This window comes from Panulirus ornatus, chromosome 8 (genome assembly GCF_036320965.1).
Source record: "Panulirus ornatus isolate Po-2019 chromosome 8, ASM3632096v1, whole genome shotgun sequence".
In the NCBI taxonomy this organism is placed as follows: domain Eukaryota; kingdom Metazoa; phylum Arthropoda; class Malacostraca; order Decapoda; family Palinuridae; genus Panulirus; species Panulirus ornatus.
The window spans coordinates 14,681,511-14,706,489 of record NC_092231.1 but is presented as its reverse complement, the minus strand read 5'-3'; the positions used below and the strand labels follow the sequence as shown (position 1 = coordinate 14,706,489).

At 39.1% G+C, this 24,979-nt stretch overlaps 1 protein-coding gene across 3 annotated transcripts in view; it reads right to left on the bottom strand.

The window, feature by feature from the left end:
* LOC139749842 (C2 domain-containing protein 5) overlaps positions 1 to 24,979 on the bottom strand; it is a 222,235-nt gene that overhangs the window by 128,088 nt on the left and 69,168 nt on the right. For all 3 annotated transcript variants that reach the window (XM_071664154.1, XM_071664157.1, XM_071664156.1), the window contains exons 9-10: positions 21,540 to 21,708; positions 10,991 to 11,210 (exon numbers count right to left, since the gene is read on the bottom strand). In XM_071664154.1, the coding sequence (XP_071520255.1) occupies positions 10,991 to 11,210; positions 21,540 to 21,708 (389 nt within the window). The remainder of the gene's footprint in view (positions 1 to 10,990; positions 11,211 to 21,539; positions 21,709 to 24,979) is intronic.

The window sequence follows — 24,979 nt, the reverse complement described above, 5'->3', positions numbered from 1 at the left end:
TCAGACTCAGTTTCTAGCTGTCATGTAATAATGCACCGAAACCACAGCTCCCTTTCCACATCCAGGCCCCAAAGAACTTTCCATGGTTTACCCTCGACGCTTCACATGCCCTGGTTCAATCCACTGACAGCACGTCGACCCAGTTATACCACATCGTTCCAATTCACTCTATTCCTTGCATGCCTTTCACCATCCTGCATGTTCAGGCTCCGATCGCTCAAAATCTTTTTCACTCCCTCCTTCCACCTCCAATTTGGTATCTCATTATTTTGATTGAGAGAGGATAACAAAAGCAATGCATGCTAATTTTCCTTTAATTCTTTGACTTTGGATCATGAATGACCATGAGAGTTTAAAAGATATGGATCTAAATCTAGATTTAGACATATAACCAAATCAGACCCAGTCATATATGGCAGAGCACTCTTAGAGAATGAAAAACAGAAACAATTGGGAGTCCACAAAAATTTCAGTATAACATATCAAACAGTAAGAATATAGGTGTTTGTGGTAATTCTGCTAAAGGAAAATCCTTTACCTTCCAATCACACTGCTAAATATGGGGAACTGGCATACCAATACATGACAAGACCCAGAGGAGTACAGTCTCTGCAAAAATCTAACAATTACCATTCAAAATAAGGCTTTCATGCATCAGGTTTTGTTCATAACAAATCCTATTACCTACTGATAGTTTGGATATTATGCGTCTGGCAGTATGGTACAGTCTAAAATTTAGATGACAAAATTTGCCACTTCAGTTGCCACATCGTATTGAGTATAGGAATACAACTTCAGCTTCCTATCCTTGTGATTAGCATTATTTTTGCTATTTCTGTTCTGGGTGATATTTTTCCTCAACCATTAACTAACCAAGGGTCCTAAATTGTCCATTCTCACAATGAAAAGGTCTGTATTTGTGCTTGGAAGCAAGAAAATGTGTCAGCAAGCAAGATTTCAAGTTGTAATAGCAGAACTGAGTTCACCATCTGGAAACTTTTTCTTTCTTCTTTCTAACATCATACCTCCCTTAAAAGCTGGGTCTGGTTGACCTAGGAAGTCCAGGAAGCCTTAGAGAGATGGTTTTTTCAACACCCCATTCTTCAGCAGGTTATCAGTCATTTCACTCATCCTAGATCAACCAGATCCAACTTTCTGAGAAAGGATGATGTTAAAAGGAAGAAAAGAAAGTGTCTGGAGGGTGAACTAAGCCCTGCCAGTATATCTTAAAAGCTTACTTGTAGATACATTTTCTTGCTTTCAAGCAAGAATATGGGCCTTTTCTTCCTGGGAAAACTTCTTACAACATATGATCAGTTAGTGGCAGAGGAAAAATATCATGCAAAAGAGAAACAGAAACATGTAAAATATCACTAAACATAAGAACAGTGATCCAAGTCACATGCCTCCACTCATAATGCCATGAGGTGACTGAATTAGCAAATCACATCAAATAACATTTATAATCTTACCATGCTGCCAGATATACAATTATCCCCATAATATGAGAGTAACAGGATTGGAAGTTCTACAAATAAAACCTGACATTGAAAACCTTATTTTGAACAATATCCTTTGGATTCTTCGTGCAGGAATCTTATATGAGAACTCTTCATCCAGCATTGTAAATGTAAAGCTTGGCAAGTATAACACTCTTGCTTTATTGGCTGTACTTGAAAATAGAAAAGTTTTGCAAAATAAGTTTATGTGCACTAGCAAATACTGCTTCAAATATGAATCAGTGACACTGATGCTTTCCACTGGCACTACAACAAAGTCTAAGGAAAATTAGAAATCATATAATAAAGGTACAGGCATGTCAAAAATAAAAACAGTCCAGAGTTCTTCTTAAAGAAATGTTCATACTGTATGAATCAGGCAAAGTATGTAGTACTGTACATGACATGAGAGGAAAACAGTGAAGAATAAGATAATACAGAGGAAAAGAAATACTTTTATGTGCAAGTGCAACTATCAAATAATTTCGAGCCAGTTGCAAAGGTTGGAGAAAGTGTACTCACACCAAATCTCTTAAGAGGGCGTGGACTTGAAACCCTATGTCTCAAACATACCTATGGGGATTTAAATTTTGGTCATGAGATCATTTAAGAATTTGCCAGTTTTACCTGAAAGACTTAAGGCCGACTGTTATTTCTGCATGCTCTTTTGATTCATCTTGACACAAATAATTTTATATTGTCTAACAAGACTTTACTACAATATATTTGACCCCAAAGAACATATTCACCATCTAATTAATATTTTGCTGTAGATGTTCTATCAACTGGAAAATTCTATGAGGTATCTTCCTGAAGGAGAGCAAATGTGAGCATATTCTTTTATACATGCTATCCAATGTAGGAGAGTGTACTGATTATAGCAACATACATTCTACTCATGATCCCACGGTTTAATTCATATTGAAGAAGTAATGTCACTATGAAAAGAAAACTACTTTAAGTAAGCAGTTTTGTAGGCAAGAACCTGTATCTACTGGCCTGTCATAAAAATGCATGTGATTCCCAAATACTAAAGAAGGGAATCCAGGTCTAAGCAGTTAACTAATCTGACAGGCCAACAGGTGATATTTTCAGAACATGGGAAAGAGTAAAAGCCAACTATAGAATTTACCAGAAAACAAAGATTCTATGTGCAGTAGCAGGCCTTAAACTACATGAATATCAACCCATAACCTATCAAAGTACACAGGTGTCTGATGACATGCATGAAAAAGATAATACCATACAGAAAATTATCAAATTCTTGTATACAAGTCCTACCATTTCTAACTAATATATAACAAAAGTATTAATGTATAACATAAATAATTTGTGACAGTATTTCAAAATACTGTAAAAATAACCTGAAACAATATTAACACTATTTGCAAAACAAAAAGCAGCATGTTTAAACTATAGCTGACATGTCAAGAGAACAACAATAATACTGACATTAAGTATTCCTGGGGAATATTTGTTACTTGCTATCAAGCTTAAGGTACAATAAAGTGTAAGCACATATGGATTCTAATTTTAGATACATAGTGTTATTCTTTCAGGATATGATATTCAGCCATTTACCGAATTACTCAACATTAATCATGATATCATAATCTTCTCAAATCAATTATACCAAAGACATCTGATACTTATTAAAGATACACATACGATGACTTCATTCAAACCAACATGCACAGCAAAGAGAAAGGTTCATAGCCTTGCATTATACAACAGTGAGGTGAGTTATGCAAAAATTATTGTAAAATTATTTCTTAACATTTTGGGTACACAGAATACTTGATTAGATTTCCATACATCAAATGCATAGGTAACATTTATTCAAACAAACAGCTGACAAAAACTTACTCTAAATATAAAAAGAGGAATGAAGAACTTTTTCTCTCCTTTGTGGATTGTTATATCACCATGAGAATTATTTTTAGGGAATATTAAGGTAGGGACCTTACAACCCTCAGTATTCCCAGTACTTAAATGCTAAGTTTCACTAAACCTTCACTAAACCTTCACAAACAGCTGACAAAAACTTACTCTAAATATAAAAAGAGGAATGAAGAACTTTTTCTCTCCTTTGTGGATTGTTATATCACCATGAGAATTATTTTTAGGGAATATTAAGGTAGGGACCTTACAACCCTCAGTATTCCCAGTACTTAAATGCTAAGTTTCACTAAACCTTCACTAACCACTCAGGAGGAGACTTACTATTTTTTGGACACACCACCAGTCAATCATTGAATCCCACCAGGACAATGTCATTGACCTACTTACTTCCAGCCTATATGAGCTCATAATTCTCTAATGGCAGGATTTGCTGCAACCAGGCTGGCATTTTCTTTTTTTGGGTTAAAATTCTTTTCTTACACTTATAGTTACCTAAGTTACTGTAAGACTGGAGAACTTATGTGTGCATTGGTCACTCTTTTAGGATACTACAAGCTTGTACCATATTTACCATACCATACCGTCAAAAGCAAACATAACAAAGCTGCAAACCACATAAAATAGTACAAATGCCTACCCACCAGAAACACTCAACATCCAAACAGTGTTACAAAGGTCCTCTAAACACAATCCCACCTCAATATACTGGGCACTTAATCATTTGCAGGAATACTTGCCCCTTCCATCAAAACCACTCCATAAGTTCTAGTTAGTTATCCATCAACCCCCTAAACAGAAATAAAATCCTTACCCCTATACTCACATATTCCCCCCACCCCCTTCCAAAAAGGAAAAAAAGCAAAATATATTGCATGCACACTAAAATGACCCATTAAACATGAAACTCTTAACACCACTTCACACTTCAGCAAAATATCTTAACAGATTGTCCCTACCACAAAAAATATAGTACCAACAAAACCTAGTACCTAAACACTGAAATGACCCAACAATTGCTAAACAACTACCCTTCTAACTACATCTTGTAGAACAATCTCAAACTACACTTCCAAAACAATTATGAGACACCTTTTCCTATCTGTGCTCTGGTTAATACCCATCCCTATTTCATCTATTTATCTATAATTACCCCAGGATCTCTTTCTAAAGGCTCCTGCAGTCCAAGGATATGCTAATCCCAAAAGCATGGAAATGTGGACTCTTCTGAAGTGAAGAAGTTCTTTGATGAGACTGTATTTATGATAGAACCTCACCAAAAGTGACTTTTCACTTAAGCATGAGGAGTTTCTGTTACATTACAAACAAATTTCAACATATCTCAGGACTCTTCGACTCTTCATGCCTATGATGCAAGTACCAAAATGAAGACACTAAACAATTACTGCTAATTAAATTCATACTCTCTCCACACAGACACACACATACCATCATACACTTTATGACCTGTGGTCCTACCCTGAGAGAAAAGGAAGCAAGGGGCTTCCAAAATATGAAGGTGAGTACATATAGATTTGATTATCACTTTGTAATAACCTATTTGTACAGTATGGGGAGGGAGTTTTACACTTGTGGGGTCCCCATCTCCTGAACATTATTATCATACAACTTCTTAAAATCATGTATATCATCTGCATTAACCTTGTCCTCAGTCATCTTACTCCATTCATCAACAACTGTTATTCTATAAAGTACTTCTTTATGTAAACTTAACAAGTTCCTTGTTTAATTTCATATTAAGTCCTTCCATTGCTCTGTCCCTACACCTCTTGAAGAACTTCACTGTCTACATCATTTATCTGTTTAGAAATCTAAAAATTGTTATCAGGTAACCCTTCACTCTTTTTTTTTTCAAGGTGGGCAAATCTAAAGCCTAAATCCTCCCCCACAAACCTGCTTTCTTAATTCTGGTATCACTTTTGTTGCCCTCCTCCAGACCTTCTCTATTAGTTCTTTAGGTGCATTTTCTAGTTTTGACCTTACATAGGACATGAGGAGCTTGCTAAATATCATCTTATCCATATACTTGAAAGCTATTCTATTATTTGCCAGCACACAGTCCCCTTCACTTTTCTCCTCATGTGGGACTCTGGAGAAACATTAGAGATGAAGTTGACTCTCAAATCCTTCTTACAAGCTGAATCCTGAAACTAATTTCCTGCTACATAATAATCATATTGAGGCCTTTTTTCAATCTCTATCAACCCCAGAGCTTTACATTTGATCAGACCAACTTTGGAGTTTGTTTAGGTCCCATTGTTGATTCAGTCCTCCTCATGTTTCATAAATAACCTTTGCATCATCTGCAAACATATTCAGGTATAAGTCCATATGTACACGCAAGTAATTTACATAGATTAAGAAGAGTAATGGTACGAAAACAGAACCCTGTAGCACTCCACTGCTCATTACAACCCATTTGGAGAAGACTCCTCTGACATGCATCTTTTTTTGTTACCTTCCACTGAGTTAATCTTCTGTCTATTAAAGGAGTTTCCCCTTTATTCCTGCCCAGAGACCCAGCTTCTTAACCAATTCACTGCAACCTGCTGCAGATATAAATACACCTCTGTGTGCAGAGCGATGCCAATAAATGAAGGGGCTAAACATTTCATAGTCTGACTGGAAATTGATAAAGTACTTATCCCCTTGTGAAAAATATATATGTTCCAGTAGCTCCCTTGACCTTGTAGAAGGATCAAAGTTTGCTTATGCAAGAAGGGCCATTCCCATTAGCATTGCCAGATGCATGAGTATTCTGTGTTTCCCTATGTGCATTATTCTTTTTACACTCATTATGCTAATACATATGGATTCTTTAATGTCTGCATTAGCACTAACACTTTGTCTGAATATCTGTTTTTTGTGAATGTACATATATCATACTTTATACTTGATCACCATTTCCCCCATTAATGAGGGTAGAATCAGGAAACAGACAAAGGCACATCCGCTCACATACACCCACACACACAAACACACAAATATATACTCTGTTGCTGTCTCCTGCGTTAGCGAGGTAGCATAAGGAAACAGATTGAAAGAATGGCCCAACCCACCCACATACACATATATACACATACACATCTACACACGCACATATACATACCAATACATTTCAACATATACTTTTTTTTTTTTTTTTTTTTTTTATACTTTGTCGGTCTCCCGCGTTTGCGAGGTAGCGCAAGGAAACAGACGAAAGAAATGGCCCAACCCCCCCCCATACACATGTACATACACACGTCCACACACGCAAATATACATACCTACACAGCTTTCCATGGTTTACCCCAGACGCTTCACATGCCTTGATTCAATCCACTGACAGCACGTCAACCCCTGTATACCACATCGCTCCAATTCACTCTATTCCTTGCCCTCCTTTCACCCTCCTGCATGTTCAGGCCCCGATCACACAAAATCTTTTTCACTCCATCTTTCCACCTCCAATTTGGTCTCCCTCTTCTCCTCGTTCCCTCCACCTCCGACACATATATCCTCTTGGTCAATCTTTCCTCACTCATTCTCTCCATGTGCCCAAACCATTTCAAAACACCCTCTTCTGCTCTCTCAACCACGCTCTTTTTATTTCCACACATCTCTCTTACCCTTACGTTACTTACTCGATCAAACCACCTCACACCACACATTTTCCTCAAACATCTCATTTCCAGCACATCCATCCTCCTGCGCACAACTCTATCCATAGCCCACGCCTCGCAACCATACAACATTGTTGGAACCACTATTCCTTCAAACATACCCATTTTTGCTTTCCGAGATAATGTTCTCGACTTCCACACATTTTTCAAGGCTCCCAAAATTTTCGCCCCCTCCCCCACCCTATGATCCACTTCCGCTTCCATGGTTCCATCCGCTGACAGATCCACTCCCAGATATCTAAAACACTTCACTTCCTCCAGTTTTTCTCCATTCAAACTCACCTCCCAATTGACTTGATCCTCAACCCTACTGTACCTAATAACCTTGCTCTTATTCACATTTACTCTTAACTTTCTTCTTCCACACACTTTACCAAACTCAGTCACCAGCTTCTGCAGTTTCTCACATGAATCAGCCACCAGCGCTGTATCATCAGCGAACAACAACTGACTCACTTCCCAAGCTCTCTCATCCCCAACAGACTTCATACTTGCCCCTCTTTCCAGGACTCTTGCATTTACCTCCCTAACAACCCCATCCATAAACAAATTAAACAACCATGGAGACATCACACACCCCTGCCGCAAACCTACATTCACTGAGAACCAATCACTTTCCTCTCTTCCTACACGTACACATGCCTTACATCCTCGATAAAAACTTTTCACTGCTTCTAACAACTTGCCTCCCACACCATATATTCTTAATACCTTCCACAGAGCATCTCTATCAACTCTATCATATGCCTTCTCCAGATCCATAAATGCTACATACAAATCCATATATACATATATATATATACACACATGTATGTAATTCATACTTGCTGCCTTTATCTATTCCCGTCGCCACCCTGCCACACATGAAATGACACCCCCTACCCCCACACGCGTGTGAGGTAGCACTAGGAAAAGACAACAAAGGCAACATTCATTCACACTCAGTCTCTAGCTGTAATGTATAATGCACCGAAACCACAGCTCCCTTTCCATATCCAGGCCCCACAAACCTTTCCAAGGTTTACACCACATGCTTCACATGCCCTGGTTCAATCCACTGACAGCACGTCGACCCTGGTATACCACATCATTCTAATTCACCCTATTCCTTGCACACCTTTCACCCTCCTACATGTTCGGACCCTGATGGCTCAAAATCTTTTTCACTCCATCTTTCCACCTCCAATTTGATCTCCCACTTCTCCTTGTTCCCTCCACCTCTGACACATATATCCTCTCTGTCAATCTTTCCTCATTCATTCTCTCCATGTGACCAAATCATTTCAATAAACCCTCTTCTGCTCTGTCAACCACACTCATTTTCTTACCACACCTCTCTCTTACCCTTTCATTACTTACTCGATCAAACCACCTCACACCACATATTGTCCTCAAACATCTCATTTCCAATACATCCACCCTCCTCCGCACAATCCTATCTATAGCCCACGCCTCGCATCATATAACACCGTTGGAACCACTATTCCTTCAAACATACCCATTTTTGCTTTCTGAGATGATGTTCTCGCCTTCCACACATTCTTCAATGCTCCCAGAACTTTCGCCCCCTCCCCCACCCTGTGACTCACTTCTGCTTCCATGTTTCCATCTGCTGCCAAATCCACTCCCAGATATTTAAAACACTTCACTTCCTCCAGTTTTTCTCCATTCAAACTTACCTCCCACACCATATATTCTTAAGACCTTTCACAACACATCTCTATCAACCCTATCAGATGCCTTCTCCATATTCATTAATGCCACATACAAATCCATCTGTTTTGCTAAGTATTTCTCATACACATTTCTTAAAGCAAACACCTGATCTATACATCCCCTAGCACTTTTGAAACAAAACTGCTCCTCCCCAATCTGATGCTCTAAATATGCCCTCATCCTCTCAATCAATACCCTCCTATACAACTTATCAGGTATACTCAACAAACTTATACCTTTGTAGTTGGACCTTACCTTTATCCCCTTTGTCTTTATACAATGGCACTACACATGCATTCCTCCAATCCTCAGGCACCTCACCATGATCCATACACTGAATACCCTTGCCAACCAATCAATTAAACAGCAATACCATCCACTCCAGCCACCTTGCCGTATTTCATTTTACACAAGGCTTTCACCACTTCTCTCCACCAAACCACTCTCCGTGACTCTCTCACTTTACATACCACTCCAACCAAATCATCCTAACCCCTACCACTCTATCATCAAACGCATTTAACAATCCTTGAAGATACTCACTCCATCTCACTACCTGTTAAAACTTCCCCTTTTGCCCCCTTCATGTTTCCATTTGTTCTCTTGTCTTTTGCACATTACTTACATCCAACCAAAACATCTTTTTAGTCCCCCTTAAGTTTTATGATACTCTTTCACCTCAACTCTCATTTGCCTCCTTTTTCAATCCATGCACCTTCTTGACCTCCTGCTGCTTTCTCTTACACATCTCCCAATCATTTGCACTCTTTCTCTGTAATTACCACTCAATTGCCTTTTTTTCTTTCACTTGCAACTTCAACTTTTCATCCAAACACACATTACCCTTACTAATCTGCCTACTTCCTACCTTTGTAATGCCAAATGCATCTCTTGCGCATGCCATCACTGCTTCCCGAAATACCTCCTGCTACCCACTCTCCTCGCTTCATTTGCTCTCACCTTTTGCCATTCTACACACAATCTCTCCTGGTATATCTTCATGAAAGTCTCCTTTCCATGCTCACTTCCTCTCACCACTGTTTTCTCCCTAACACTGCTTCCTCTTTTTCGAAAACCTTTACAAATCTTCACCTTCACTAGGGGGACTGTAACACTCCTTTTTCCTGGGACATACTCAATACGAGACACATTTGTGGTGTCCTAGGCATCCCTACTAGACCTATCCAAACATCTCTCAGGGTGTACTGTACCCCCACTGTCCCTGTAAGTGCTCTTACACTCTAAAATATACAAAAGAGAACAGTGAAGGAGGAGTATGTAATTGGAAGGATGGGAGGCTGGTCCTGTACAGGACCTCCAGACTCAAATGTAAATTCTAATGAGTTTATGTGGTTAGAGAGTAATGGATATAAGCCCAGTGTGTATCATTACAATAACTATGATTGTAAAATCTTAATTCAATAGAAAAAATATTGGACTTGACATTTTCTGTGCATCCCCAAATGATTCAGAAAAAAGTAATTTGCTGTCATTCTGCACACCAGGGAAATAGATATAGAGAAAGGAACTGTACACCAAAAATGTGAAATGCATATCAGCATATTCAACAATGCCCTAGATCTGATATTGCAGGTGAAACACGTGGTTTTACTGGACCTCTGGTCACTGAATTTAAATTCTTTTACAATACATAATTTCAGTACCTTCAATTTTGAGGCCATATAAAGGTCTATCTTATGAGAGACAATCATCTGTTTGCAAAGTGTCACTGCTGTGGTAGACAGGTTGAAAGGAAAAACCTATGACAGAAGGCACCTAGAAAGGGAGGAATTCCTCCATATAGGAAATGAGTATACGCTGCTTTCACTTGAATGGTCAGTATCAGAAAACTGACATATAACAGGAAAGTTTCAGACTGTCAGGGGCTTAGAGAGAGGGACAGCCAGTTTGTTTTGGAAGCTTGCCTTCCATTTATTGCTTGTATAAAAGTCATAACTAATATGGTGGCAAAGGCCCATCTGCACACCTCATTTCCAATACAGAAATTACACCTACATTTATCAGCTCAAGTTGATACCTTTTACATTACCTATCAGTGAAGCAGTCTATCTTCAGCAAAGAAGAATGCTGCCTACGAGCAAAATTTCATATTGAGAGAGATTACATCATATTCTGTTTTTCCTACTTTTCCAAACAAAACAAAAAACAAAAACAAAAACAAGGACTCACTTGTGATCCTGACTGCCCATCTTTGCCTACTGATGATTTTCCTGATTGCTGATTCTGTTGTCCTTGTTGCTGCTCAAAGTCTTTACGGTCAAGAGAAAGTGTCATGGGGTCTCGTAAGGGCCTGGGAATACCTGCCAATCCTCCACTGGAGTCAGTGTCAAGATAATGAAGGCTAATTACTGCAGCTGTGCCTGTTGCATTAAGCACACACACCTCATCACTGTGGGATAAAAATACTTATTTAGGTTAAAGCAAATATACAAATGTGTTAATTCAACTGCTTCCAAGTAAATAAAAAAATGTCAAATTGAGCTCATTATCTTGAAAGGTACAATATCCTAAACTGGGTGGATAGTCTGCCATTGAATAATACTGAGCCACCTTTTGCAAACTTACTCAATACAGTATTTCAAAAGAAGTTATGTCCATTCATATTTTTTTTTTTTATTATACTTAGTGGCTGTCTCCCGCGTTAGCAAGGTAGCGCAAGGAAACAGACAAAAGAATGGCCCAACCTACCCAAATACACATGTATATACATAAATGCCCACACATGCACATATACACACCTATACATTTCAACATATATATACATATACATGCACAGACATATACATACATACACATGTACACATTCGCACACTGCCTTCATCCATTCCCATGGCCACCCCGCCACACAGTAAATGACACCCCCTCCCCTCCCCCCACATGCGAGGTAGCACTAGGAAAAGACAACAAAGGCCACATTCGTTCACACTCAGTCTCTAGCTGTCACATGTAATGCACCGAAACCACAGCTCCCTTTCCACATCCAGGCCCCACAAAACTTTCCATGATTTACCCCACACGCTTCACATGCCCTGGTTCAATCCATTGACAGCACGTCGACCCCGGTATACCACATCGTTCCAATTCACTCTATTCCTTGCACACCTTTCACCCTCCTGTATGTTTAGACCCTGATCACTCAAAATCTTTTTCACTCCATCCTTCCACCTCCAATTTGGTCTCCCACTTCTCCTTGTCCACTCCACCTCTGACACATATATCCTCTTTGTCAATCTTTCCTCATTCATTCTCTCCATGTTACCAAACCATTTTAATAAGCCCACTTCAGCTCTCTCAACCACACTCTCAATATTACCACACATCTCTCTTACCCTTTTATCATTTACTCAATCAAACCACCTCACACCACATACTGTTCTCAAATATTTCATTTCCAACACATCCACCCTCCTCCGCACAACCCTATCTATAACCCATGCCTCACAACCATATAACATTGTTGGAACCACTATTCCTTCAAACATACCCATTTTTGCTCTCTGAGGTAACGTTCTTGCCTTCCACACATTCTTCAACGCTCCCACAGCCTTCACCCTCTTCCCCACCCTGTGACTCAATTCCGCTACCATGGTTCTATCCACTGCTAAATCCACTCTCAGATATCTAAAACACTTCACTTCCTCTGCTTTTTCTCCATTCAAACTTACCTCCCAATTAACTTGTCCCTCAACCCTACAGAACCTAATTACCTTGCTCTTATTCACATTTACTCTCAGCTTTCTTCTTTCACACACTTTACCAAACTGACCCACCAACTTCTGCAGTTTCTCACCCAAATCAGCCACCAGTGCTGTATCATCAGCGAACAACAACTGACTCACTTCCCAAGCCCTCTCATCCAATACACTACATACTTGCCCCTCTCTCCAAAACTTTTGCATTCACCTCCCTAACAACCCTGCAAACCGACATTCACTGAGAACCAATCACTTTACTCTCTTCACACTCGTACACATGCCTTACATCCTTCATGAAAACTTTTCACTGCTTCTAGCAACTTACCTCCCACACCATATACTCTTAATACCTTCCACAAAGTATCTCTATCAACTCTATCATATGCCTCCTCCAGATCCATAAATGCTTCATACAAATCAATTTGTTTTTCTAAGTATTTCTCACATACATTCTGCAAAGCAAACACCTGATCCACACATCCTCTACCACTTCTGAAACCACACTGCTCTTCCCCAGTCTGATGCTCTGTACATGTCTTTACCCTCTCAATCAATACCCTCCCATATAATTTCCCAGGAATACTCAACTCAACAAACTTATACCTCTGTAATTTGAACCCCCACCTTTATCCCCTTTGCCTTTGTACAATGGCACTAAGCATGCATTCTGCCAATCCTCAGGCACTTCACCATGAACCATACATACAATAAATATCCTTACCAACCAGTCAACAACACAGTCAGCCCCTTTTTTAGTAAATTCCACTGCAATACCATCCAAACCGGCCGCTTTGCTGGTTTTCATCTTCTGCAGAGCTTTCACCACTTCTTCTTTGTTTACCAAACCATTCTCCCTGACCCTCTCACTTTGCACACCACCTCGACCAAAACACCTTATATCTACCACTCTATCATCAAACACATTCAACAAAACTTCAAAATACTCACTCCATCTCCATGTCACTTCATCACTACTTGTTATCACCTCCCAATTAACCCCCTTCACCGATGTTCCTATTAGTTCTCTTGTCTTACGCACTTTATTTACCTCCTTCCAAAGCATCTTTTTATTCTCCCTAAAATTTAATGATACTTTCTCACCCAAACTCTCATTTGCCCTCTTTTTCACCTCTTGCACCTTTCTCATGACCTCCTGCCGCATTCTTTTAGACATCTCCCAGTCATTTGCACTACTTCCTTGCAAAACTCGTCCAAATGCCTCTCTCTTCTCTTTCACTAACAATCTTACTTCTTCATCCCACCACTCATTACCCTTTCTAATCTGCCCACCTCCCACCTTTCTCATGCCACAAGCATCTTTTGCGCAAGCCATCACTGCTTCCCTAAATACATCCCATTCCTCCACCACTCCCCTCACGTCATTTGCTCTCACCTTTTTCCATTCTGCACTCAGTCTCTCCAGGTACTTCCTCACACAAGTCTCCTTTCCAAGCTCTTTTAATCTAATCACTCTCTTTACCCCAACATTCTCTCTTTTCTGAAAACCTCTACAAATCTTCACCTCCGCTTCTACAAGATAATGATCAGACATCCCTCCAGTTGCCCCTCTCAGCACATTAACATTCAAAAGTCTCTCTTTCATGCACCTATCAATTAACACGTAATCCAATAATGCTCTCTGGCCATCTCTCCTACTTACATACGTATACTTATGTATACATCTCTATTTAAACCAGGTATTCCCAATCACCAGTCCTTTTTTAGCACACAAATCTACAAGCTCTTCACCATTTCCATTTACAACACTGAACACCCCATGTACAATGATTATACTCTCAACAGCCACATTACTCACCTTTGCATTCAAATCACCCATCACTATAACCCGGTCTTGTGCATCAAAACTGCTAACACTCTCACTCAGCTGCTCCCAAAACACTTGCCTCTCATGATCTTTCTTCTCATGACCAGGTGCATAGGCACCAATAATCACCCATCTCTCTCCATCCACTTTCGGTTTTACCAATATCAATCTAGAGTTTACTTTCTTACACTACATCACATACTCCCACAACTCTTGCTTCAGGAGTAGCGCTATTCCTTCCTTTGCTCTTGTCCTCTCACCAACCCCTGACTTTACTCCCAAGACATTCCCAAACCACTCTTCCCCTTTACCCTTGAGCTTTGTTTCATTCAGAACCAAAACATCCAGGTTCCTTTCCTCAAACATACTACCCAACTCTCCTTTTTTCTCATCTTGACTGCATCTACACACATTAGACACCGTAATCTGAGTCTTTGAGGAGGATGAGTACTCCCCGCATGACTCCTTCTGTTTCCCCTTCTAGAAAGTTAAAATGCAAGGAGGGAGGGTTTCTAGCCCCTGTGCCCGTCCCCTTTAGTCGCCTTCTATGACACGCGGGGAATGCGTGAGAAGTATTCTTTCTCTCCTATCCCTGGGGATAGGGGAGAAAGAATTCTAATTACAAAATCATCTTTTCTGATAAATATAAGAATTGCTTTTCTGATATAACTGAATTTCTCTCATTATTCTTAGCATGCCTCCAGTAATTATCCTTACTTACAAAAATCATGCACACTATTTGAAATAAAAAAACAAACTCAAAACTATCATTCTCTGTAAGTATGAGATAAAGGGCTTATCTGTGATGCATTGTATCAAATTCAAAATGTATTGAATGGTAAATAAATGTGTTTTATCTTAGTAGAGTACTGTACTTAGAAAAAGACTTTACCCTGCAGCCCATGAAGATGTGACTAAACTAGAATATTACACAAAAAGGTATATTCTATGGACTGGTAGGGCAGGAATGACTCCTCCCTTGAGCATTTGGGAAGATAAGAGTGCCAAACCACTTGTAGCAAATGGGGGCTTCTCTCCTATTTCCTGCAAGCAACTAGATTTGCTCATTTTTCCTACCACTACAAATTCATATATTATCAGGTAGTTTTTGAAATACATGAGATGGAAAAAGGCACACAATGGAATGAGAAAATGTGCTTATATGAATGAAAATAGCATTGATTTAGAAGAGGATATGTGATGAATCTGACAAAATTGGTAACACATTAATAATGAAAAAAATACCAAATGCTCTCTGATTAGTGACTACTTACCCATTTTCAGTAGACTCATGGTTCCATCTGTTATAATGTAAAGATCCCAAACCACCCATAGCTTTTAATTCTTCCCATGCTTTCTTCAAACTGACTGACAACTTCTACTTGCAATCTTTTCTACCATTTATGTACTGGGTTTCCCCATCAAGATGAATTATTGTTTGGTACAACATAACTGAAACTCTTCATAATGAATTTAAATCACCTCTAATTTCTTCTGATGTCAGAGTAAACCTTTTATCTATTCTTTGCTTAGATCAATTGTTTTAAACAACCCTTAAGGCCTTCTGCCATACATTTTTACCTGATTGGGACATTTCACTAAAACACCATCTCCTTGTCTCTTAGTTTGAGTTATTCTAATTAATAGTTTATGGATGACTAAAGCACTCTCAACATATATTTGCCCATCTAGTACCTTAGAGGGCATCCAGGGTTTTAATACTTTTTACTGTATTTACTAACTCCATTAGAAATCAAATTTCCCTAAGTACCCTAGCAGTCAGACTTGTAGTATACATAATGACTGGCAATATTTTACTAACACTGCTAAGTCAAACTTGCCCCCATATTCTATCATCTACTATAACTGTTAACTTATTTCTTCGTAAATTCTCCTCTTACTCTTAGAGTCTGCTGTTGCAATCATTCAATATTACTTTTTCACTGCATACAGTAATTTGTAAACATGTGAAATTACCTAATGTCTCTTTCCTATGATTTTACACTATTCAACTAGTAGAGGTATGCCCAAAACCTCCTAGAGAATCAATGAGAGCAATAATACTAACAAAAGGCCTAGTAAAGTGATTCCAAGAATTCAACATCATATTAGCTCTAAGCTTACTCACTACTTTACTCATGAAAATTCAGTGGTGATTAAGCAACTCAGGAAGCCACTTATCAAGGATTACACACATTAGTTTTAAAAAGTGACCTATACTGAGGGATAATCTTGCTTACTCTTTTAGAAGTTTTGTATTCTTTTCTTTATTTGTGTATTTTTTTTTTTTTTACAGTAGGTTGTTACCAGCCACAGAAATTGGTATTTCTTGACCCCCTACAGGTATTCAACCATTTCATCCATTTCAAAGTCCACGACTAAATGCAACTATTCTTTCATTCATAGCAACAGTTACCTGAGCCCAATACTCTAATATTGATTCTAGCCATTCCCAGGCATTTCAAAGCATTTATCAACTATTCTTCAAGGGCTTCACTTTATGGTCTTCAAGCCCTAGTATATTCTGAAACTCCTTTTATTATTGCAAATTCAGTATATGGGTCAACTCTCTTTGTTACAAGGTTCCATGGGCTATTATTGGAACTGCTTTCAACTGTGTGTCTTTATAGGCTTATATTTACCATTTTTCATCTAACCTTTTTCGGATTTGAAGCTGCTACATGATAGTTACATTTTGTTGATGTAGTTGATCATTCCTTTTTATCTATATCTACTGATTAGAGGTTAAATCTTTTTAGCGTAAAATTACCCCTGGCTTCCAAACAGTGTCTAATCAATTTAGAAAAGTTAATTTTCTTGATTTTTCATTTCTCTTACTACAGATATCATTACCTCAGCAATTATAATTATCACATAAATAGTCTAAAAAATGACTGTTGATTGAGAAAAAAGTCCTTTTGAATGCGAGTTCAGCCCTAAAGGATCAGCTCAAATACCTATTCGTCAAGATTTTTTTTTATCACTTTTTTCTTACTCTTTCCTCTTCCCTTTATCATAGACTTATCTGACATATTCATGAAATCTCCCACAGGATCAATTCGACTTCTTAGGCTCTACCTTGAATGACATGCAGAAGCCTTGGAATGATCTTTCAAGGACTATAGTAAACAATTATATGTGAATTCCTCTTACAAGTTGTTATCTTTAACTAACCTTATTTCAATTAGACAACAAATATTTGCTGTTAGTTTTGACCTGAGCCTTGGCTTTACCTCTAATAAGATTTGGTGGAAGCTAAGAAGAGGCTTAACAGCATTAATGATAGAATTAAAAACTTTCCCCTCCAGGGAGATATTATGTAAAAAAACAAAAAAGTCTTAACTTAATTTCATAGTGGTTTCATACCTCTTTTTTTTTCATAGAGATTTGCCATTTCCCACATTAACAAGGTAGCATCAAGAACATATGACCAAGCCTGAGATAGAAAAAATCCTCACTTGGGCCCCATCTATGTTCCTTCTTTTGTAAAAGTAAAACAAGAGGGAAGGATTTCCAGCCCCCTGCTCCCACCCACTTAGTCGCCTTCTACAACAACCAGAAGGTGACTAAATGGGGTGAGAGCAGAAGGCTGGAAATCCTTCCCTCTTATACTTTTCCAAAAGACAGAACAGAGATGGGAGCCAAATGAGGATTATTCCTTCTAAGCTTCAGTCATCTGTTCTTGATGCTACCTTGCTAATGAGGTTTATTTGACTCTTTGAAAAATGTTTGCCCACAGATAATTCTGTCACATTTGCAGCTTCAGTTCAATATTCTAATTTAAATCATACATATAATTAAACATTATAAGGAAAAAATTTTAAGGTTTCATCTTGAGACACTTCTAGATAACCAAACTTATCTATAGATAGCCACTGCCAGTTAAACCATGGCAGCGTCACTTAGAGAAACCTTAAAGTATTTCAGCTAACTAGCCTCAGCACTATCTACATATCATTTTTCAGCTATTTCTCTGAGTATAAAGCATGGAATTAGAAATACCAATGTGACTAAATACATGTTTCCCTTTGTGTTACCATTCCCCATCATGGTCACCACACCACCAAACTGACCTTCACTAAACCCTTAATATACCTTTATTCATTTCAAAGACCACCTTCACAATAACCTAATCTTTCCTGTACCCTTACTTTCATTACACCCTCAAAAGTCAGACTTTATGGCCATCTTCACTAAACCCTTATGGTTCAAGTAAATGGCTATTTTCTCTTCACTCTAACCTTCTGACTGAGGAATGTTAAAGTGGTGCCCAGAACCATCTTACACTCTCCATGTAAGGATTATTGGTCTTACTTTCTGTCTCATCAAAACGGGACTACCAAGCTAATCCTACTATCTTCTTACAAGCATAATACACCTACTCAAACCTTGCTTATTATTATTACCTTTTTCTTCGCATGAGTACTATTGCCATTTCCGGTCCACTTAAACATTCATAAGTATCATCATGACAGAGTCCAGTTAAATCTACGGCCCATAGTCCCCGGCATCATGGGGTGCAAATAATCTTCAGGTTTCAGCGTGACTCTACTGCCAATGAGAGGGAGGGCTCTGGCAGTAGTAGTACTGGCCCCTCCCATGAACTTTCCCTCTCTGTAAGACCTTCCTCTTTTTCTTTCACCATACCAACATTCATGGGGTCTCTAGTAACCTACCCTCAGTTGAACACTATCTGTCTTGTACATACCTCTCCTAACATATTACTTCTGATGATCTCACTAGTTCCTTTTTCATATCTAACTATAACCTCCACTCATGATTCCAGTTCAAAGGTGGTGTTTGTGCTTATTCCAACATCAACACACCTGTTGCATGCCTCAAGGAACTCTACCTGATGAAGTTCATAGGAACCTTCTACCCCAACAGCCCAAGCTGGACCAAGGCTGCTAGGTTGGGTTGTTGGTTTACCAAGCAGTTGGATGTCAAGGCCTGCAAGCTCCATGTGGCCTCCACAGCCTAGCAAATCTGAGAAACTTTGTAAATACCTGTCCAGAGCACTCTGAAACTTATCCGCTGTGCATCAAATAGCGATTCTAATGATTGTAGCTAAGGTGTAAAAGTTTCTCAGGTCCTGGATATTTAAGGCGTTCTCTCTTTTTATGCATATAGCACCTTCGGATTTCAGTGGTAGTATTCTTCAGAGTTGTCTGTGCCAGTCATGCCATCAGAAAGTTATTTTCAAGTTGCTGTGCTAGTTATGCCAATAGAAAGTTATTTTTGACAGTAAGGTGGGGCTCATGCTTTCTAGGATTTGCCATGTATAGATGATGATAAAGCTCTCCTATCTGTGCTCAAAAAGTACAGCCCCAGTGATTCCAGACACTCTCAGTATATGGAAACCTTTTATAAGGGGCAATATATGTTCTTGAGGAATGTTTGTTAAACAAAATATTCATTTAAAAGCGGTCATTATATCATGGTGACAATGGAGATCCATTCAAGACAGTGTCAATTCTTATACTAATAAGTGCTACAAAGTGACCTCCTTCCGTAACAGTAACGGCTCTGCAGTTGGCATTTTACAGATGAAATGTAAACACTATTAATATGAACATCATCTGAAACTAAATTTTATCAACATTCTCAAGTTTGTCAAAGTTTGCAGTGATGCTGATCATTGCTACACTCTGGCAGCACCATAAAAGCAAAATACTTATATAATGCCACTGCATAAAGGCAAGAGTGACAGAGAAGAATGTTCAAATTACAGACATGTAATTTGAGTGTGCCTGGTAAGTTCTATGAAAGAGTGGTGATTGAGAGTGTGACAACATGCACAGAGCATCAGACTGGAGAGGGACAGTGTGATTTCAAAAGTGGAAAAGGATAAGTGGATCACGTGCTTGCTTTGACAATTTCATGTGAGAAATACATAAAGCAGAAGAATATGTATTTGGCAATCATAAATCTAGAGAAAGCACATTCTGAGTTGATAGTGATGCTTTGTGGAAGTTGTTACACATATATGTTATAGGAGGAAAATTATAATAAGCAGTGAGGAGATTTATCAAGAGAGTAAGATATGTGTGCAAATAGGTCGAGAGGAGGGTTAGTGGTAAGGTGAAGGTCAGCCAGCAGCAGAGGTGTGTGTCATCAAGTCTAATTGGTTTATAGATGGGGTGGTGAGAAAGATAAATGCAAGGGTCTTGGAGAAAGGGGCAAGTAGGCAGTCTGTTGGGGGTGGAGGGGCCTGGGAAGTAAGTCAGTTGTTGGTTGATGAATGGTGCTGGTTTCAGATTTGAGTGAGAAACTGCAAAAGTTGGTCCCTGAGTTGGGAGAGTATGTGAAAGGATAGAGTTGAGAGTATATGTGAATAAAAGCAAGGGTATTAGGTTTTGCAGTGCCAAGAGAAAAGTCAGCTGGGTTGTCATTTTGAAAAAAGAAATTACATATATTAATCTAAAATTTGAGAAACATTCATTTCTTAAGGAAAAATCTGAATGCATTATTTCATGAGGCTGACTTTTCACTAATAGCAAAGTCCCAAACACTGATAAATTTTTTTTCAATCACTTGAGTGTACAGAGCCAGTTTCATGTGTATCAAATGAAAAATACAAGAAAACTTGCATTTCAAAACAAAACACTTCTCAACTAATTCAATGGATTGTTTCTATCAATAGAAATATAATACAATTTGAGTGTGATTTTCAAGGTATATGGCCATTATGAGATATATCAGCCATTTGCTCCAAGCAAAACACACACAGAAAAAAGTAATCAATTCATATTACTCTTCATGAAAGTCATCACATGATAGAGGTAATCTAAAAAAATACCTTTTAATGAAAAATATGACTCACTTAAAGCCCACTAGCTTGCAGTTCTGTTCTCATGTCTCATATTTAACTCGACAAGGGAAGTTTTTGTAAGGAAATGATTAACTGTAATATCTAACCATTTCTATCTACAGTAAATACATACAATGTCCCACTGATACTAATACTTTTTCCACTAACATTCCCAAACCTGAAAATAAAATTTACCAATCAATATTAAAATCATCAAAGGGTTAGAAACATAGGATAAAGAAAGTGTTTTGGAAACAAATATAAACATGTAACACAAGAAATGTTATTACTAAATACAACAGAATGCATTAAGAATACTTGGTACATACGACTGTAGCATGCATATTTTATCTTTTATTGCACAGGGCAGCTGAATTAGCTACTTGCCTAATAGTGGTGAATTCCTCATACCCAAGAACAACATTGCAAGCCAAAGCACGAGCATGTGAGCGAATTTCCATTCTGAGTTGTGTCCACCAGTTGTCACGAGTCTCTACTTCTTCTGGGGTATGGGGACGGTCTAGGAGTTTCACAGATCGAGCACTCACTGTCCCACCTATTGGAGTAAGGAAAACAATCAACTTCTACTATGGCAACCCTAAACATGGGGAATGTCTAGGTCAAAATGCAAACAAAATACTTTATGCTATCAATATAAATAACATGATGTAACTCCTTAAAACCCTTCTGCTACTGCTATTGTATCCCTGTGCAGCTGGGCAAGATGAAAAAAAAAAAAGGCTTAAAGAAGATGTTATTCATGTTTCTATTCTGGCAATAGAGAGCACCTCTCCCTAATTACAAAAACACAGAACTCAATTACCTGTATTTGGTTAAAAATCCACTGTAGGTGTCACAGGTAGTATGACTTCAGACAGTCATTGCTGCTAAATATGTCAGTAAGCTACTGCACTATTCTAATCTTTACTGCATCAATGCAAATCAATTGTGTTTGCACTTTTCCAGTGTTTGTATCAGAACATTTGAGTTCTATAAATATCTCTGTCACTTTTTCTTATTCATCTCCCAATCATTTGCACTCCTTTCCAATAAGTATCACTCAAACACCTCTCTTTTACTACCAACTTTACTTGTTCATCCCACCACTCACTACCTTTTTAATCTGCCCACCTCCCACCTTTCACATGCCACATGCATCTCTTGCACATGCCATTACTGCTTCCCTTAATACCTTCCATTCCTCATCCACTCCCCTCACTTCATTTGCTCTTACCTTCTGCCATTCTACACTCAATCTCAGCTAGTACTTCTTCACACGTCTTCTTTCCAAGCTCACCTACTCCCACCACTCTCTTCTCCCTGACATTGTCTCCTCTTTTTCAAAAACCTTTACAAATCTTCGCCCTTACCTCCACAAGACATCCCACCAGCTGCCTCTCTCAGCAAAATTACATCCAAAAGTCTCTCGTTTACATACCTCTCAATTACTACATAACCTAAAAATGCCCATCGACCATCTCTCCTATTTGCATACGTATACTTGCTATATCTCTCTTTTTAAACCAGGTATTCCCCATCATCAGTCTTTTTTCAGCATACAACTCCACAAGCTCCTTACCGTTTCCATTCATAATACTGAATACCCCATGAGAACCACTTATACCCTCAACTGCCACACTACTTACCCTTGCATTTGAATCACCCATCACCAATCTGATCTTGTATACTAAAACTGCCGACAGACTCACTCAGCTGTTTCCAAAACACTTGCCTCTCATGTCCCAAAACACTTGTCTCTCATGATCTTTCTTCTCATGGCCAGATGCATAAACATCTCATGCCATCCACTTTCAGTTTCATCCAAATCAATCTGAAATTTACTTCCTTTCACTCTATCACACACTCACAACTCCTCCCTCAAAAGCAGTGCGACTTCTTCCTCGGCTCTTGCCTTCTCACCACAAAGACATTTCAAAACCATTCTTCCCCTTTACCCTTGAGCTTCATTTCACTCAAAGCCAGAACATTCAGTTTTTTTCCACTCAAACATACTACCTATCTCTCCTCTCTTCTCATCTTAGTTACACCCACACACATTCAGACACCCCAATCTGAGACTTTGAGGAGGATGAGCACTCTCTGTATCCTTTTTTTAGAAACTGAAATATAAGAAGGGGAAGGTCTCCAGGCCCCTGATACAACAAGCAGGGAATACAGAGGTAGAATTCTTTCTCCCCTGCCTCAGGGATAATTCTTCATATTTTTTTTTTTTTTTTTTTTTTTTTTTTTTTTTTTTTTATACTTTGTCGCTGTCTCCCGCGTTTGCGAGGTAGCGCAAGGAAACAGACGAAAGAAATGGCCCAACCCCCCCCATACACATGTACATACACACGTCCACACACGCAAATATACATACCTACACAGCTTTCCATGGTTTACCCCGGACGCTTCACATGCCTTGGTTCAATCCACTGACAGCACGTCAACCCCTGTATACCACATCACTCCAATTCGCTCTATTTCTTGCCCTCCTTTCACCCTCCTGCATGTTCAGGCCCCGATCACACAAAATCCTTTTCACTCCATCTTTCCACCTCCAATTTGGTCTCCCTCTTCTCCTCGTTCCCTCCACCTCCGACACATATATCCTCTTGGTCAATCTTTCCTCACTCATTCTCTCTATGTGCCCAAACCATTTCAAAACACCCTCTTCTGCTCTCTCAACCACGCTCTTTTTATTTCCACACATCTCTCTTACCCTTACGTTACTTACTCGATCAAACCACCTCACACCACACATTGTCCTCAAACATCTCATTTCCAGCACATCCATCCTCCTGCGCACAACTCTATCCATAGCCCACGCCTCGCAACCATACAACATTGTTGGAACCACTATTCCTTCAAACATACCCATTTTTGCTTTCCTGGATAATGTTCTCGACTTCCACACATTTTTCAAGGCTCCCAAAATTTTCGCCCCCTCCCCCACCCTATGATCCACTTCCGCTTCCATGGTTCCATCCGCTGACAGATCCACTCCCAGATATCTAAAACACTTCACTTCCTCCAGTTTTTCTCCATTCAAACTCACCTCCCAATTGACTTGACCCTCAACCCTACTGTACCTAATAACCTTGCTCTTATTCACATTTACTCTTAACTTTCTTCTTCCACACACTTTACCAAACTCAGTCACCAGCTTCTGCAGTTTCTCACATGAATCCGCCACCAGCGCTGTATCATCAGCGAACAACAACTGACTCACTTCCCAAGCTCTCTCATCCCCAACAGACTTCATACTTGCCCCTCTTTCCAAAACTCTTGCATTTACCTCCCTAACAACCCCATCCATAAACAAATTAAACAACCATGGAGACATCACACACCCCTGCCGCAAACCTACATTCACTGAGAACCAATCACTTTCCTCTCTTCCTACACGTACACATGCCTTACATCCTCGATAAAAACTTTTCACTGCTTCTAACAACTTGCCTCCCACACCATATATTCTTAATACCTTCCACAGAGCATCTCTATCAACTCTATCATATGCCTTCTCCAGATCCATAAATGCTACATACAAATCCATTTGCTTTTCTAAGTATTTCTCACATACATTCTTCAAAGCAAACACCTGATCCACACATCCTCTACCACTTCTGAAACCACACTGCTCTTCCCCAATCTGATGCTCTGTACATGCCTTCACCCTCTCAATCAGCACCCTCCCATATAATTTACCAGGAATACTCAACAAACTTATACCTCTGTACTTTGAGCACTCACTCTTATCCCCTTTGCCTTTGTACAATGGCACTATGCACGCATTCCGCCAATCCTTCATATACTTATCAATATTA